The sequence below is a fragment of the Parus major genome, chromosome 6 (assembly GCF_001522545.3).
Source record: "Parus major isolate Abel chromosome 6, Parus_major1.1, whole genome shotgun sequence".
Classification (NCBI taxonomy): domain Eukaryota; kingdom Metazoa; phylum Chordata; class Aves; order Passeriformes; family Paridae; genus Parus; species Parus major.
In genome coordinates, this window is record NC_031775.1 from 27,913,011 (window position 1) to 27,931,498 (window position 18,488).

The 18,488-nt window shown below is 40.3% G+C and overlaps 1 protein-coding gene across 1 annotated transcript in view; it reads right to left on the reverse strand.

The window, feature by feature from the left end:
- Positions 1–13,100, reverse strand: part of PDZD8 (PDZ domain containing 8) — a 52,309-nt gene extending 39,209 nt beyond the window's left edge. Inside the window, exon 1 of the mRNA XM_015633321.2 lies at positions 12,092–13,100. Within this exon, the coding sequence (XP_015488807.1) occupies positions 12,092–12,996 (905 nt within the window). The 5' untranslated portion in view covers positions 12,997–13,100. The remainder of the gene's footprint in view (positions 1–12,091) is intronic.
- Between the last annotated feature and the right edge of the window lie 5,388 nt (positions 13,101–18,488).

Consider the following 18,488-nt stretch of genomic DNA (forward strand, 5'->3'; position numbering starts at 1 on the left):
CTTTTAACAGAAAAGAAGACAGAAGTCCTTTATATATACCTTAGTTTAATTAACCTAATCCCCAAATTAACTGCTCCACTCAGTACCTACTTAATAATATTTTTAGTTGCATGCAGAAATCTATTGAGAACTAAAAATATATTGATTTTTCTGGTATGATAACCATATGCTTCTGTGTCTGCTCATTGCATCAGTTAAGAATATCCAGAACAACAGTTAAAAAAGCAACAATAAAGTGTTCAGACCTAAACAGAGACAGGAACAAAAGTCAAAAGCTCTTAGTATTCCATCTCCTACTTGGAAAAGCAGAAAGTTAGTTTAATTTCCAAGTGCAGGAGGAGGTGAGATTTTGTAGAGCTTTTGCTAGGAAGTGAGAATAATTTTCTAGAGTAAGTTACAGGAAGGGTTTTAAATTATTCTTTGGTTTTATAAAGGAAGTTTGGTATCTAAAACGGTGTGTAAAATTACTGAATATCAGTTTAAGTCCACATTAAACACTTGTATGTTATTAATCCTAAAACTACTGACATAAAGATGAAACTTTTTCAGGTTTGGGAATTTTTAAGTTACATTAACTGAAATAAATTTTAATAAAAAGCAAAACTATTTTAAACCTCAGAAGAAGAAATCAACCAAATATACAAGCATCTTCGGCATAAAGCTACTCTGAATGCATTGCAAGTCTTAAGTTTCATCTAGAATGTTAACCAAAATTCTATCACAATCTGAAGAGAGAGACTGTTTAGTAGCTTTCAATTTTGCAAGTGATACTATGTGTGAAGAATCTAGTATCTAAAGTACTATTTAGAGAATAACTGTGGGATTTATTTTCAGTTTGGGGATTAATCAAAAGGTTCAACTAACTACACAACAGAATTGAGACATTTTTAAATTGTGTTTTTCATCTGAGTTACAGAAACACAAGTCAGGCACTTGGAAAGTGTGTAAATTTCAAAGAGTGATTGAGACCAGATATTTTAAGATATGATGAAATCCTCTATTCTTACAGTGCATGTAATTAAGATGAAGTTTTACTTCTACAAAAATTCTAAAATATTACAACCCACTCCTAAAAATACACGATCACCTTAATAAGATTTTAAAAGTACTTATCAGCTAACATTTACAGTTGTCAGGTATTACAATGTAAACAGCTTATATCATTCTTCACCCTGAAGATATAAAAATAAGGCTTATCCTTATTTTGAACAACAAAAAAAGTAGCAGTACTGGTTTCTTTGTATATTTTTTAATAGATTTTAGAAAAGCAATTTTCCAGCTTCCACTAATTTCTGCTGCTGAGCTGCATCAGTATTCACAACCAGGGAACTTCTAACAATTCAAATTATACTAGATTTCTTTAACGAATACGACTAATTTCAGCTTTACTCAAAGCCATGAAAATCTGGCTGACAAGAAGCCTGAAAAAACACTGCAATAAGAAAGTGTTTATTTTCTAGGAAGTTTTATGGTAAACTGCAAATCAGATCTAGTAACCCACCCACAGTTACAGGATATTCTGCCACACATATGTAGGAGGCTCATACACACAAGGTCTCAATATATGAACAGTCCCAGTCCCCCTTTTTTTTTAAAACCAAGATCTCAAAAGAAAAAGAAGGCAAAGCAAGGATTTTACTATTTTTTTTCTTCAAAGAAGTTTCACACATTTCCAGATTTTTAAAATAGTCTTTTTTCTTCTCAGTAATTCTGAGGTATATCTTGAATCATACACTTAAGACAAGACACTTCTCAAACTTCAATTTGTTCTTGACTTCCACAAGAACAAATAAAAGAATAAATGCAGTCTAGTAGCTTCTTCAAAAAATATTATAGTTTTTTCCCTGCTTACATAACAGAAATTGCAAATACAACATGGACAGTCTTAATGATATGGTTTTACTGCCTGTATTGGAATAACCACAGGTAAGAAATAAACCTTACCAGAACTTCTTTCTTATCAGCACAAACCAGAATAAACTGACCAAGTGCATACTTTTTTGAATTTCAGGAACTCTAGCTTCCCAAATTCTAAAAGAAATGTCAATACTTGTTTGAGCCCTGAATTTTCAGGTTCTGGTGATTCAAATTAAGGGATGAAAAACCTGCTGTAATTTAGACAGGATGAAGACAAAACACTTCCCTGTCTATCCAAAAAGCTGGAATTGTTGTGGTTCCAAATGGGACAGAAAACACAGAATATGCTTATGTTCATGTAGAGCTGAAAGAGAAATAGGTGTGGTTTAGCAACCAGGTATTAGGCAGTCAAGGAAAACAGCAGTAGGAAAATAAAATAACAAAGAATAAAAAGCACACACACAAAAACCAAATAAAACCCAAGCCACACCAAAACTCTATCTTCAGCCAGATGGATTAGAGATTGGTCCCAGTGACTGGTTCTAGGCAAACATTGGCTTTTGCTCACTTCAGCAGATTGTTCTACCATAAGGAAGTCTCAAGTCTATCCAAACATCACCGGTCTGCAATCCTGGTTACAGTAAAAAGATGACGATGTTCTGTGAGAAGTCTGAGCTCTGAACATGACTCACTCGCTGAGCTGAAGAGTTTTAATCCTCTGCTCTAAACCCCAGTCTATACCCATGTGAAAAAATATGTCTTATAGGGTGCTTAAACAGAAAACAACTGTCTCACTGCTGAAAGGAGTCTCTGACAGCTGTAAACTGAAAGTGAAAAAAATATTTGTATCTGTTGTGAATTCTAGGCAAGAGAGCTTCCCAAGGTTTATCCTCACTCCTCCAGTCAGTTTTAAAAATGCTTGAACTGCACAAGCTTCTCCTCAATCTACATTTACGCAGTCACTTCTGACAAGACAGAAGATGCTCCAATTCACAGCCTGGGAGCTCAGCCTTGGCAGTAGCATTTTCAAAGCTGGTGACTGACAGCTCACCCTGCAGCTGTGAGGAGCAGTCATTCCGGGCCTGGTTTGCAGGGAGCTCAGGGACTGCAGTGCTGGGGAGGGCACCAATGGACCGAGGGACACACCATGGCCATGTCCATTGCCAGCTGTCCCCCAAGCAAAGATGACACCACAGGCAAGTCACAGCATTTTATTAATAGACCCATACTGTAAACAGGATCAAGTAACACAGAGGCTCAGTCTGGACATGACCTGAGGCACCACTGTTGACAATCAAACACAGGAAGGGTTTGTGAGGTTAATTAACAGGAAGGATTCCTGCACTTTCCAAATCCTGCATCACTCGTGGCAAGTTACACTTAGGACTTGTGATTACATTTGATAGATGCAGCTGTTCAAATTATGAATTTGGATACTTTCTCTAATTTGCCCTTCATTCAGAGGAACAGAGGAAAAGAAAAAACGATCTAAGTTTTTGTAATATTGTTTTAGAACAATACCACTGCCTAACACTGCTGTTCCCACCCCACCCCCTTTTCTAATTCACTGGGCTCTCTTTGCTTAGAAACATCAGCTTGTTTTGTTTCTTCTAACATACTGCATCAAGTTTTGTTAGCAAGTATGCAGTTATTCTTAAAAAAACCAACAAAAACAAACCAACAAAACACCACACAACTTGAAGTTTTTGGAGTCATTTCCTCTGGTTAATTACTTAGGAACTATTCACCAAGCCAGATCATTCAGAGGTGATGCAAACACCACCAGGAAGCCCAGTGCCATGTCACAGCAAGAGTGGATCTTCATATTTAAGCTCAGGCAAACTGGAATAATGGTTTAATAGTGGTTGAAACAATTTGCTACACAAGTGACATTCATTTAAATTTTTACTACTCAGTGGGTTTTCTTTAAGATACTACATATAAAACATAAGTGACAGGATATTTTTCACAGCTTAAAGCATAATTTAAAGCATTTTACATATATGGTAGTAGTTTTACTACCAGTATTACTATCTTCATTCCACTGGAAAACACCACAATCTTGTACTTAATACCATTACAAAAGTAGATTTTAATATTTACACACATTTCCTGCTGACTGAGCATTTTTCATAGCAATGCTGCCATTGACACTGATGCAGGAGAATATCCTGCTTAGCATTAGGTCCCAGTTAAGAAAGTCAGGACCAAAGTATGTGTTATGATTTCCATTAGATATCATCAGATAATTTTTAGAAGACAGAAAGTAGGAAATATTTTTTTTCAATTTACATCTCAGAGCCCTTGTGAGGTTTTCAGCCACAGCAAGAAAAAACTGCCAAAAAATTAATTCCCAAATGATTATCCTAATTTAATTTTATGCTAGTCATATCTAGCAATTAATTACTATCTTTGAGTGTGTGTAACAGTGTGATTAACTATCATCAGCTGATCACTGACTCTATTTCAGTCAGAGCTTTATGCCATCTGGTATGCCTTCAAAAATGTATGAACTCTATTGCTGTAGTAGAATTCCTTATGAAACAGCTTTAAAGGAGAGGGCTGGGGACACAGCTCCTCACAGGCCATTCTGCTGAACTTCAGCAACATTGAACAGGGGAACTGTTATGAAGGTAAGTTGTACCCAATAGTTTTAAAGCCAAAATGAATTAGAGCAGCTAGTAGAGGGGAAAAAAAATAGCAAACCAAGCAGCTCTCCAGAGCCCAACTCAGGGCTGAACAACAATTTCTGTGATTTTTTTTTTTACACCACAAAATTTAAGGTTTTCCTTCTCTTTCTTTTATTCTCTGCTATGCACAGCATCTCCTGGCAGTTTGCAGAGCTGTGTTTGGCCACAGACAGGTCTATAACACTGCCAGCCTTCAGCTGAGTCCTACAGCAGTCCTGAGACAATTTAGTAACTCAGGCAGGGCTCCACAAAGGTAGGAGTACCTCCAGAAGGAAGGGTTCTTATGGAAGCAGATGTACCCAAATAGCTTTGGGCAAGTGTAGGAATCTTCATCATCACATTGGATCATTGCTTCTTTTCTGGATGAAAGGACAGTCTGAGATCACAATGCAAAGTTTTTATGTAGTTCCACAATTCAGGGATTTTAACAGACTGGGATGGACATGAATTATCTATTAATATAACCCACCTATGTGGGTTGCTAATTTCTCTCCATACTCAGTTTAGAAAATAAAGCTTATTAATCCTAGAAGTGTTAAAAGTCTTTTACTATACTCTAAAGAAAAAAACAATATAAAGAATACCCAAATGTTGAAACAGTTTTAAATCAAACAAGTGTGAACATGAACTGTAAACACAGGAGCAAAGTGTGACTTCAGGCCATCTCTGCAGGAATGCAGAATAAGCAGCTTCCCACAGAAAGCCAGACCATGAAAGGCCAAGCTCCAATAGCGAATCCAGCAGCTTGAGACTGAGCTTCACCAACACTACACTGCTCTACCCCACTAAAACCTACTGTCCTTACCCAGGCTGCTTCTTAGAGCTTTCTGATCAAGTGTCATTGGCCAGTAAAAGATTAACTGTTTCATGCATTTAGAATATATAAATAGGTTTGACAAAAAAACACTCCTACATTTTTACATTCAATGAGCTCCTGAAGGCTCTTTTAGCTACACATCTTCACAGGTAAATTCTGTGTCTTTGTTCCTTGAATTAATCTCCCCATGAAAACACAGTGTTCAGTTCCATGTGACAAGTGGGGAACATTAATCATACTATCTATCCAGAGTCTAAAAATCATAATACAGCCTGTAGAAGGTGGTTCAGAAAAGCCCAATTCCAGAGCCTGAACACACCTCCCTGCTCCAGCAGACAGGCTCAGAACCAAATCCAGACATTTCTTAGGTGCCTACAATTCAGAAAAGTCATTAACTCCTATATGATGCACATTTTGAAATAACCTACCTTAAAAAAATAAATACTACTACTGCTTATTTCGTATTTTATTTAAATGCATTGAAAGCAACACAAATTAGGACAACTGAATAAAAATATCCGTATTTGTGTTCACTGAGCAGCATGATCAGTTCAAGATCAGACTCCAGATGAACAGAAATGTGGTCTCAATGCTGGTGTATACAAAACACCATCAAGTACTAAATAAATCTTAGCAGATTTTTCAGAGTCTTTATTCACTATCCACATGAAAGTTCACTGCAGGACTAAGATCAAGTAACTTTTAAATAGAAACTAGCAAAGGATTAAATGAGGTAAATTTTTTTATTATGGTACAGTGTTTTATATACTGTCACAAGGAAGGAAAGTTGCAGAAGGTCCTATTTTCAGATCAATTATGCTGGCTGGATTTCCATCTGCAGCAAAGGCAGATACAAATCACCAAAACATAGTCCTTTCCCCCTCACTTAGATTTTTTCTTTGTCCCATACCTCTGGTCTCCAAATTTTTTCACTAATCTGTCTCAACTCAGTGATGTGTTAGCTCCTCACCGCTGTAGGTAAGAATAGAAAATGCAAGATTTGTTGACTAACCACAGGAAAAGGCTCACTCTTAAGCTGAAAAGAATGCCACCTGTATACTGGGAAATGTCTGGTATGTAGCTGGTCACTCATTAAATCTGACTTTACTATGAATAAGTTTCAAACTGGCATTCTTTCAGAACTCAATCTTTCCAGTGTAAAAACTCATGAAGTGCTGAAACTGGGGAATATGACTAAAATGTTTCAAAACCCTTAGAACTAATGGATTTGAACTTGCTAGCTACATAAGGTTTACATACAGACACTGTACCATATAATTTCATACAATCTTAAGAAACTTGTACTTAGTGACCCTCCAGAAATTACGTATGCTTATGATGGTGCTCTCCTAAAATAAAACTGTAAAAAGCCCTGCAGTACCAAACGCTTCCTTCTACATGTAGCAGCCTCAGAAAAAATAAAAATATTTACTGTTCTGAGGTTTGGTTGTGCTCATTTCATGTCAGGTTACCTACAGACCCATTTATCCAATTCCTCTAACACTAAGAAAAACCACTTGTCCATGTACTACTAAGATAATCTTCCAAGCATGAAAGTACTGACTACAGACAGATCTACTGAGTGAAATTATCACCACTTTGCCATTAGCAGAATAGTCTGTGCTGGCATCATTCAAGGCAGTATCTCTGGGACAGTCTGAAAATTACAGTGCTGCTTTACCATCAATTCTTGCAGAGCAGAAAAGGACTCAGATCCTGGAGGCTTTTTTCATGCTTTTGTACAGTAGATGAGTTTTGTATCTAAAATAGGCATGGTGTTAAAAAACTCAATAAATAGAACCAACAAACAAATAAACCACCCCTCTTTCCTTTCAGCAGCAGTAGGAATGAGAACTTCAAACAGGAGTGCTTACAAATTTAACCAGTGAGAGATTCATATCAACTACAGTAGAAATCCACTAAAAAAAAAAAAAAAAAAAAAAGAAAAAATCAAACAAAAAACCCTCCCTTTGCAGCATCCACAGAGAAAGGTCTCTGAAGCAAAGACATGATCACAGTCCCAAGATCTGAATATTTCTGGTCATCATATGAATAATACATACTTTTTTTAATTTTATACTTTTTCCAATACCTCCATTTCCTCATTATGAGGTAATTTCTATTGTAGAACACATTTCAAATCAATAGCTATTTACATTACTTCAAGACTTAAGTTTTGCCAAAAATAGGAAACTACTATGTAACTCTCAAATTGCATTCTATAATGGTAAATAAAAATAGGTTTGTCTCATTTTCTTCCCAGAGAAATTCAATATAGCCCCAGCTTCCAAATAAAGCACAAAGCTATTTAACACGACTATATTGCAAATGATCAGTTCTAAGGATAATTCATGTTGGAAGCCAGAGGAGGTCATCTAAACACCCAATACAGAAATGGTAGAAGCAATGCTTTGTGAGACTATTTATAAAGAAAAGAAAGTTATTCCCCTCTGTGGTAGCACACATTAAAATAAAGCAGAGTTTCCCAAAGCAGGCTAGTATCAATACAAAATATTTGGTTTTTTTAATGTAACAAGCTAAAGAAAAAAGTGTTTTTAAAGTATACAGAACTGACCCACACTGCTTAGGCAACACCTGATCTGTTTAGAATCTGAATGAATGAACTTGCAAGATGTGCAATTTAAGAAAAAGGCAGTATCAGGTTTTTTCACATCACTGTTTAAGAAACACCAATAAGCTCAATTTTGGCAGAAAAAGGACTTTATATATACACATCAGGCTCTGTATCTTCATTATGGCAAAGTGTATTTTTATTGCCTAGAAGGAACTAAATGTAAAAGCAAAATCAGGAGCTGTGCAAAAGAGCAAAAATACACCCAACTATTAAGAACAGGATAGACACAGCAGAATCAGTGTACTGATAAACCTGAGGTGAGGGGGGGCACAGCAAGGCTGTCACCATAAGCGACTTAATAAAAGGTTAATGAGCACAGTAGAGCTCATTAGAGAACTAACACAAGGACATGATAAAGTTCAAACCAACATGAACAGTGTCTATAGCATTAAAGAACTGTTTGAGTGTATACAATGAAAAACCAAAGGCTGGACTCAGGCCACCAGATAAACTCCACTTTGTGCTGACAGTATTCACTGCCATGGTTTATTAAAAGAAATCTACATGAAAACAAGGTTGTATTAGATCTTCCCCACATCTGAACCAGACACTGCTCTGACATAACAAAATGTTTGCAGAAAAGCTGTTTGCATTTATATTTTAAAGCAACAAATACATTAATATTAATGACAAAAATTTAACTATTATCAATAGAAATACATAAATCCTTTATCAATGATGACCAAAAAAAAAAAAACAAACCAAAAAAACCCAGCCTACATTCACTGGATTTTACCAGCACCCTTACATGCAGGGATTTACTTAAATTGTACTACACAAGATAGCAATTTCCATTCAATGGCAGAGCAGCTACAAAATAGGGTGTTTTGCCAGACACAAATACATTTGTAAAAGAGACAGAGAAAAGTGATTACATGCTATTAGAGTAAAACACAAATTACAACTTATTAGTTTAGACAAAAAGTGCAACCCTTCCTTTTCAATTAGTAGACAATTGCTTTTATGGAGAAAAATGTGTTTAAAATGCTAGACAAACTTTAAATGCACTTACTAGGCTATACTGCCTTTCCCTATAGACTCTAAGGAGTGCAGCAGGAATGCAAGATGCCATTCCCTGCTTTCAAGGTACAGTTATGCAGATCACACAAAGTCTGTAGAAATGGATGATACAAAATATGATCCTACTCATCACTGCTGTGCTGCATAAATCTGTACCTAACTGGAAAGAATACAAAGTACTTGTGTGGTAATTTGGCTTTAGCAACAGACAGTACACATATGAATATACATTTTTTAAATGCAGTGTTCTTTAACTAAATAAGAGAGGAGGCTAGGATCTATAACAAAAACTTAGTTACAGGATGTTCAAGATGAACTGCTGGCGGAAGTTCTCTTCATACGCCATTCACCACCCAGTAATAACCTCTACAAATTGCCAAATACAAAAGGCAAAGAAAAAGGCATATTTTTATATACTAATTAACACTTTGAAACAAGATAAAACTCTTTTGTGGGCTTCAGTGTGGAAGCCAACAGAGTAGCAAAGTGCCCCTTTTAACCAGTTGAAGAGAGAATCCCCCACACTCTAAGTACTTTTGTTTACAACGTTGTAACCACTGCTATTCAACGTTTTATTTATAAAGTTACTTGAGCAAGGGTAGGGAGACATCAGAAAGGTTTTGAACTACACATAGAAACAAATGCTGTGTACTTAAGGCCATATAGGCAACAGGACAAAAACTGGGAGAGAATAATCACATTCCATGTAGATGAGAAACTTTTAAGTAAGGTAAGAGGTTATTAAGCAGTTGTGAAACTCCAGACTTTCTCCTATATATTCTCTGCTAAGAAATATATTATTATACCATGATCCCAAATCCAATGTAATCTTACCATTCTGTTTAAAGCTGCACTTTTGCTTCTTATCAGCAAGGGATTTGATTTTCCAAACCAGCTCTCAGTAACACCTGAACTCTCAGCTCTGCCACCACCTCAGAGTGTATTGCTGCTACTCAGCTGTTAGCAGGTTTGGGGATTCACCTGCCGAAACTCAGCTGGGACATGCTGGGGAAGAATTTGCAGTTTCAGACTGTGTTTTACAAAACTTTGGGACACTGTGGATAGCTAAAGGTTCTCACCTGAAGCTTTAAAGGCCATGTTATGGACAGGTGGGACACCAATGACCCAAACTTCCTTCCTCAGGACAATTCCATTAATGTGCATTCAGCTTTGTGTCCTGCCTTAGTGCCCCCTTCACAACACAGGAGGTTGGAATGAAACAGTCAGTATATGGCATAAAATGTAAAGGTCAAAAGCATCAGAGCTGGGCACTGCTGCACTGCACACAGCAGGCTACCAGCCCACTATCTAGTGTGAAAATCAGCTATGATACTGCATTTTCCTCTGAAGCATTCACAGATTTCCAACTCCTTTAACCAAAGAGAACACTTTAAGTTAACTGTTAATTCTTCTTAATTTTATAATTATTTATGCTTTATAATATCATATATCAATTCACAATATCATTCTTACTGTCAGTTACCTTCTGTCATCACACTTCTCATTTCTGTCTCAGGCTCTGCACTCTGCTTCTTTCCTCATTTGCCCCTCCACTCCCTCACACATGCCTCATTCATTCTTCATGGTGGCAGAAAGTTTGAGAAACTCGTGGAAAATTGACTATCTCCAACTAAATGATGAGAACACCTCACTGTCCACGTGCATCTCTCAGAGGCAAAGTGAAGATGTCTGTCTTCATCTGCTGAAGGGGAGGAGAACATCATCATAGTTTGGACAGGAACCCTAAAAACTTGTCAAGGGAGCGCAAAGTTCACTTGTACTTTCTAGATGTGCTGCTAGTGCTGACTCTGCACCAGGATTGGGCTATCCCAACCTCTCCTGCGGGCTCCTCTCCACAGTTTACAGCTTCACTCTTCCCCAAACAGTAAGAGAATGGAAGCAAACTTGCTGTGACAGGTTCCCTGCTGTCCAGGGATTGCTCTCTTCTGGAGAGCAATTCAGTACCTCAAAATTTGAAAGAACCACTACATTACTCGAAAAAACCATTTATTGCCCTGTTAAGGCTATCCAAATCTTGGATACTTTAAAAATCCACTTTCATGAGAGCACTTATAAATTCAGTTGCAGAGGAACCAGCTGAAAAGGCTTCAAAAATTACACCACTACAAAGCTAATTACACTTCAAAATCCAAACAAGCATTTTCAGTTACTCATCTCTCATGAATTTCAGGGAAAAGGCTTATTGCAGAAGAATGTGGTAAACAAACCTAAAATCCTTCACACATAACAAAAGCTACAAAGAATAAACAAAAGAGAAAGGACACGTGGCATCCTAAGAATGATAAGACACAACAGAAACGAAACAGTACCTGAGCAGTGGTAAGACATTCAATATCAATATTAAAGGACAGAAACAAAGCAAGTATGCCTCATGCCACTTCAGCTACAGAAGTATCAGTGCACATTTCATTATATTCACTTTATGATGCAGTCTGTGTTGCAATGTGTGCATTTGTAAAAGAAAACGTACTGTAAAAAAAAAAAAAAAAAAAAGCAAACCCAAAAACGTTCTTCAAAGTTTTGCTTACCACAGCAGTAGCGATACTTCCCTTATCAACTTTCAAACTCCCCCCAAAATTACTGAGGGAATTCAGTAGACCAGAAAATAAGTGGACTGCCTGTATCATGGGATCTCAAAAATATTCCTTAGACTGTGAACTCTACCCTTTCTTATATTAAGTAATCATCACCTCACCTCTAGAGGTAAGCATAAGCCACAAGTCTTGCCCTGGTGGCTGACCAGTGGCAGAACTCCCCAAACGCACACACTCTCCATGGAACCATCCTCCTACCTCTTCCAAAGAGGGGTATCATGGTCCAATCGTCACAACATCCCCAAACTTTTCATACGTAGGAATTCTGCCACGTTAGTTACACCCAGATGAGGGCATGCAACAACCTCACTGTGCAATGGCTTCTTCACCTGTTATAAATGGAAATTGATCCTTTCTTTCATGGAAAACTTCTGCCAGCAGACAAGCAATGTATCGCACTAAATACCCATTAAGAGCAAACCACTCAAAGTAAGGCTGAGGACGCAGAACAACTCACCTGATTTTATAATTGGGTAAGGTGTGCTTGCGCTTAATTACTTTCTTGAACTGGTTCACTATGATGGAAGTGAGCTGAGGCATGGGCCTCCCTTCAAACTGAGATTTCACCTCAAAGAGTATCACGGGGTCGTCCATAAAAGAGAAGAACCAGTGCGTGAAGGGCAGGCGAGTGAAGACCAGCTTCAGCTTCCCCATCACCCGGGAGATCTTCACGAACAGGTAGGCCGACTTGCCGAACACCAGGTCGGCATCGATGGCCAGGTGGAAGCCACCATTGTACTCCAGATCTACCTCAAAGCCCAGTTCCTCGGGAGTGCCCTCTTCATTGCAGGCCACCGGCCGGATGAGCTTCACGGACTTGAAGACGGGCAGGACATCGCCGAGAGAGACCTCCCTGAGGCTGAGCCCCTCCAGCACCTTCCCTGTCATCTTGGCCTGGAGCAGCTCCTCGAACTCCACCTTGATCTTCTTGATGACCCAGTCCCTGACCAGGGCAGTGTCCCTGAGCTCCCTGAAGAGGAAGAGGAAGATGGCATTGAGGAAGTGGCACGTTTCCTCGCGGGAGGAGGGGGCCGGAGGGGGCTCCGGCTGCTGCTGCTGCTGCTGCGGCGGCTGCTGCTGCTGCTTGGGGCCGGGCTCGGGGCCCGGGGCGGCGGCGGGCGCAGAGGCCGGGGCCGGGCTGGGGGTTGGCTCCGCGGACGCCGGGCCGCCGGCCGGCTCCGCGCCCTGCAGGTATTCCCTGAGGCCGTGCTCGGGCGCCACGCGGGAGTAGACGATGCCGCCGTAGGCTCCGTCCGCCCCGGGGGGTTCGGGCTTCCTCCTGTAGACGAGCAGGAGCTGGAGCAGGAGCGTGAGGCAGCAGCCGGCCAGCGCCGAGAGCAGGATCACGTACAGCAGCGGCATCCTCGGGCCTCCGCGCTGCCCCGGGCGCGCCGCCCTCACCGCGCCGCCGCCATCGCGGGGGTCGCGCCCGCGCCCCACCGGCGTTTAACGGCCGCGGCCGCCAGGGGCCGCCTCATCCGGGTCCCCCCCGCCGCCGGCCGCGGGGCGGGGCGGGGGTGGCGGCGACAGCCAACCAGCGGCGCCGGCCCCGCCCTACCCGCGCTCCGATTGGCGGGACCGGCGGGTTACATCATGGCGCCGCGCGCCGCCGCGGCGTCACGGCGCGGCGGGCGCGTGCGCGCGGGGGGAGCGGCGCGGGCGGGGCGGCGGCGGCGCGCGGAGGGGTCAGCCGCGGCCGTGAGGGGCGGCGCGCGCTCCCGAGAGCGAGCCCTGGGCGCGCCCCCAAGCGCGCTCCCGAGACCCTTTCCCAGGGCGCGCTCCCTGCGAACTCTCCCGGGGCACAGTCCCGAGACCCCGTGCCGGGGCGCGCTCCCGAGACCGACCCGCGGTCCCCGCTCCCCTGATTTACTCCCCGGGCACAGTCCCGACGCCCAGTCCCGGGCGCGCTCCCGAGTGCCGGCGGTCCGTGCCCGGTGTCGCGGGGCGGGGGAGTCGGGCTGGGCACGGCCGCGGGACGCACAGCCCGTGGGAAGGTGCTCGGTGTCGGTGGCCGAGGAGCACCGAGGGGCGGTGACGGAAAAAGGACATTGAGCGTCTTTAAAAATCGGCGGGTGGATGGGGATTGTTTCGGTGAAATTGCTCCGGAGAGGGGCGATGAGATAAAGTCTGTTTTCGTGGGCGTTGTGCGACTTCCTAGAAACCTCCTTGTTTCCTGCTGATGAGAGATGCTTTTAGCACATTAAGAAAAACCAAACCAAACCTGCCTAGATGGCATTTTATCCAGCTCTGCTATTATTGGTGATAAGATATAAATCTGTTTCCGTCCCCTTCAGCCATTTACTTGTGCTAAAAGTCATCGTTGAATAAGAGGTAGAAATAACCAACCAAAGCTGTGGAGAAAAGGAACACGAAGAGAAGCAAGCTGAGAGCTTTGCATGGCATTTCAGCCTCTGATGAGCGTGATGAGATCGCTGCTGTCCCGTGGGTAAGACAAACAAGGACAGAGGTTTCTTTTAGGACAGACTGCAGCTTCGATGAGATCACAGAGGAGAGGAGAGAGGAGAGGAGGAGTCTCAGTGCCCAGGCTGCCCAGAGCCCTGCCAGGGAGGCGACAGATGTGCAGGAGGCACAGACAGTGACAGCCCATCAAACCGGGGACCAGGAAGGATGGACATTACAGCACTGCTTTAAAATCAGTGAGTGAGGATAGAGAGAGGAAAAGTGACATGAGGCAGGGCTACAGCATGCAGAAAAACCTGTGACTCTTCAGAAAGACTAATTTTGAACATTTTGAGAGGCTAAATCGGAAGAGTCATTCAAATTTCGCTTACAGAATTGTCATAGAAATAACCATATTTTTACTGGAAAATATAAACATATATCCAGAAGAAACTACTGTTTTCTAATCCAGCAAACTCAGTTAAAGACCAGATCAAAGCTGTATATATTGTTCAAGAATGTACTAGGTCAACTGTATACTGTTTTTCCAGGTGCTTCCCTTTTCAGTCTTGAAATAGAAGTTTTGCAATTTCTGAAAGGCAGCAACAATTGAGACAAAAGTTACTTAAATTATTAAGCTTGTGTTTTACATTTTTTTTATGTTTAGTTAAATACCTAGCTAAAAGTTCTTAGAGTACATTATATTTTAATAGAAGAAAACTCATGCTCACATAGTTGGTTGTTTTTTTCCCCAACCTCCAGAACTGTTTAAAAATGCAAACAAGAGAAGAAAATGTGAAATTTTATTACCAAGAAGATAAAAGCTCTCTTCCCCATCCCCCTTCATAAAGCGTGTGGGGTGGGAGGACTGAAAAGCTCTTGATGATGTAGTGCTGTGGTTTGAAACTAGAGATTCAGAGTATGAATTTTTTATAGGTCTTGTTACTGAAAGTTGAAATGGCTGGGTGTTTAACAGAGCACTTCTATAGAAATACCAGAGAGGTCATTAGTCCAACATTTGAGCTGCTCTGTTACGGGCCTTTACCGTGGCTAATACCGGCATATGTGGTAATAATGGAAAGGTTTGGGATTTGCAACTAAATGGCTTTTCAGATAAGGACTGATCTATTCAAAAAGGCAATAGCAGCCTTGCTTTTGGGTCAGGAGGAGCAGCAGGAGGATAAAAAAAAAAAAAAAAAAGTCACGTTGCAGATGTCTCAATTGAGTATTTTCTTCTGTTAGACAAGCAGAATAGGGAATTTGGCACATTCTCTGCACCTGATGGCAGCTTAAGAGCCTCTGAAATGTTCAGCTCTGTAATCGCTTTTCTCCTTCCCCAGGAACATTTTCAACAGGAGCTGTGTTATCTTAAAAGACACGTTATGAAGCAAGAATCGGGCGTGTTTTAGGATTTTCAATGAGAATGGGAGAATGGAGGGAAATAGCAAATGTGTTAACGTGAATACAAAATGATTATGCAAAAATGTTATGTAACATAGGATTGAAATAAAATTTAAAAAAAAATTAAATTTGTCAGGTAGACTAGAAAAAGAAGATTCATCTTAATACCATCTAAAAAGGGCCTTTAAGAACATATTTTACTTTGGCTTCCATTTAGAAGGTCTTATTTGAATTTTTTGGAAGTCTAGATAAATAGAAAGGTTTATGTAGTGTCACAAATTTCTCCCTGGTTACACAGAGCTTTGTAAAACTGTAGAATGTACTCAATTGTTTACTCTTTGAATAGCTAGAAATTATTAAAGGGACTCAAGACATGCAAAATAAGAAGGCCTATATTTATACTGATCTTTTAAAAATGTATTAGGAAATAGTCTATTAAAAGGGATATGTCACCTGTATTTAAGCAAGGAAAATGCTCTTTTCATTTGTAAATCAATTTAGTACATGATGGCAGCAAATCTCCAAGTGCAGAGCTTCAAAATTAATTTCAACATTTTGTGGGAGATTTCAACAATGATTGTGCACAAAGATTGCAAAATATTTAGAGTTCTGTAATTGCTCATAGAGAGCAAGTAGCATAAATTCACAGAAGGGGCATGTTTGAGGCAATTGTCCTGTTCTAAACAAGGGGTGGTGGTGCCTTGGGAACATTTGTCTCAATTCACCTCACTGCCTGATCCAAGGATCACTGGCCTTTAGCAGCATTTGCAGTAACCCCAGGCAGCAGAACCTGGCAAAGCCTCACACTTTAAAGTTCATGTTGTGGCACCAAGGGAAGAAACATCCACATCACAATCTTGGAAAGGCAATTACAGATGGGGTGGGTTTTATTTTTTTCAGAACTGCAAAGTAGTCTAAATAGATTGTTTTTCAAAGCAGGATGTTTTGTAATGAGTGGTTTTAGTAATTTTCTTCATCACTGGAGTAAAATTGTTGCCTTCTTTTGTAATTTCTGTTGGCAAAATGATTTCATTCTTTCCTGGGCCTCCTATTGTTTTTGTATTACATCTCTTAGAGACCAAAATTAGATTATCATTCTCATGGTGCTGCATGAAACAGGATTTAGAAAGTGATTAGGTAAATTCATGAGGAAAAAACAATCGATTGAAGGCTATTAAACACAAAGATTGCTGGAAGTTGCACTGTGACAGACAGCTGGCGGGTGTCTTTTCCTTTTGACTGTCCTCAGGCATCTACAAATTGAGACAGGATATGCTGCACAGAGAGCAGCTGGTCTGATCCAATGCTGAAAATATGTTAAAATATATATATATATATATATAGGAAACACAGTGATCAGTACTGCTTCCAGTTCTAGTTCTGAACTCTACCAAGCACAGTGTTACCTTAATATCAGGCAATTCTGCATTTTATTGGTATAAACTTCTTCAAAACACTGGGACTTCAGGTGAGATTTTCTTTGATGCCATTTTAATTCCTATTTTTATATTTGTTTTAATTCTGCATTTGAAGGGGCAGGTTGCACTGTGAGTCTGCAGAAAGAGCTCACCCTGTTTGTAGCTGGTCCCTGGGGAGATTTGTTCAACTCACCCAGAGGAATTTGTCTCATGCCCCCTCTGAGCCCATTCCTTGTCCAGAGGAGAATCCACTATTTGGGGCTCCATATTAATTTCCAAATCTCTCAAGAACATTTCACTGTTATAACCTAAATTCCCCCACTCATTAATATTGTGGGGAAAAAATACAGTTTGGGTGACTCAATCATATTTAGGCTGTGTTAGTGCTACAGAGACCCACCACCATTTCATCAGCCAGAATAAATCATTGGCTCTATTGCGTTAATGCACCCATTTATCCTACTAAAAAATATGACACATGCATCCCCCAACTTCTAGTTATTTTTAAGGATGGAAACGGAGAATTTTAGGAGGTTTTATTCCTATCCTAGAAATGTCTCACTGGAAGACTTATTTTTTCAAGATGGAAGTGCATGCTGCATATTGCTTTTTGGTGGTTCCTACCTGAGATACCCAACCCTCAATTTTCAGAGGTTATGAGAAACTGCAGAATTTACTTTGGAATTGTGAATATTGTGTACAGCAGGAGGAAAAAACCAAAACAACTCCATTGGCTGAGCAAAGATGTGGATGCCCCAAATTAACACTCACTTTTGAAAAAGAAGAGTTTTTTAACTCTGTGTCTAAATTTGCAGATCTGGTATAATCTGTCTCACAGCAGGGATACTGTCATTTATGAACAGCTGCAATCTTACCTGCAGCAAGTACAACACTTGAGTTGTTTGGTAGGAGTGGCTCAAAGCCCAACCACTTTGGATCAGAACATGTTAAAACAAAAAAAGACAGTGAGGGTTTGCATCCAAGATTTAGTTTGGCCCAAATACAAACCCAGTATTTTCACCGAAGCTCATCTTTAATTATCTTTTAAAGTATGTTCTGCTTGTTTAATCAAGAGCTTAACATTTTGGATGTAAAGATGCTTTGGATACTTACTTCAAGAGGCTCATCATACTCAAGCTTAAAGTATCATGGTTCTTAATTAGGGATTCTGTTACTAGCTTACACAGACTCTGGTTTTTATTATATCATGGAAAAAGATACTCCACTTAGGAACTGTAGCTCTAAGATAACTTTGCCAAGATTAAAAAGAAAAAAATTTAAATAGCTATTTTAATTGTAAATATAACAAATTCAGGTTTTTAATATTACCAGTATGCAAGGCAAACTGAAGATTTCCTTTATTGCCTGTCTGATGTTACATCTTAAGTCCAAAAACTGTTACTTAATTCGCAGATGCGAGTGAGACTTGTCACACGTATTTCACTTTTTCCTGCATTTATTTTACTGACTTGTGGTATTCATGTAAATGCCAGTTTTCTTAAGCTTTAGAAAGTGAAATGTTTGGGACAGTGATTATCACATTTGTCATTTAGTGTTCACTCCAGAACCTTTTCCTTACGTGCTCTGAAGCACATTCACCGTCCCTACTCTGAACTGCAGGCACCCTCCCCAAGG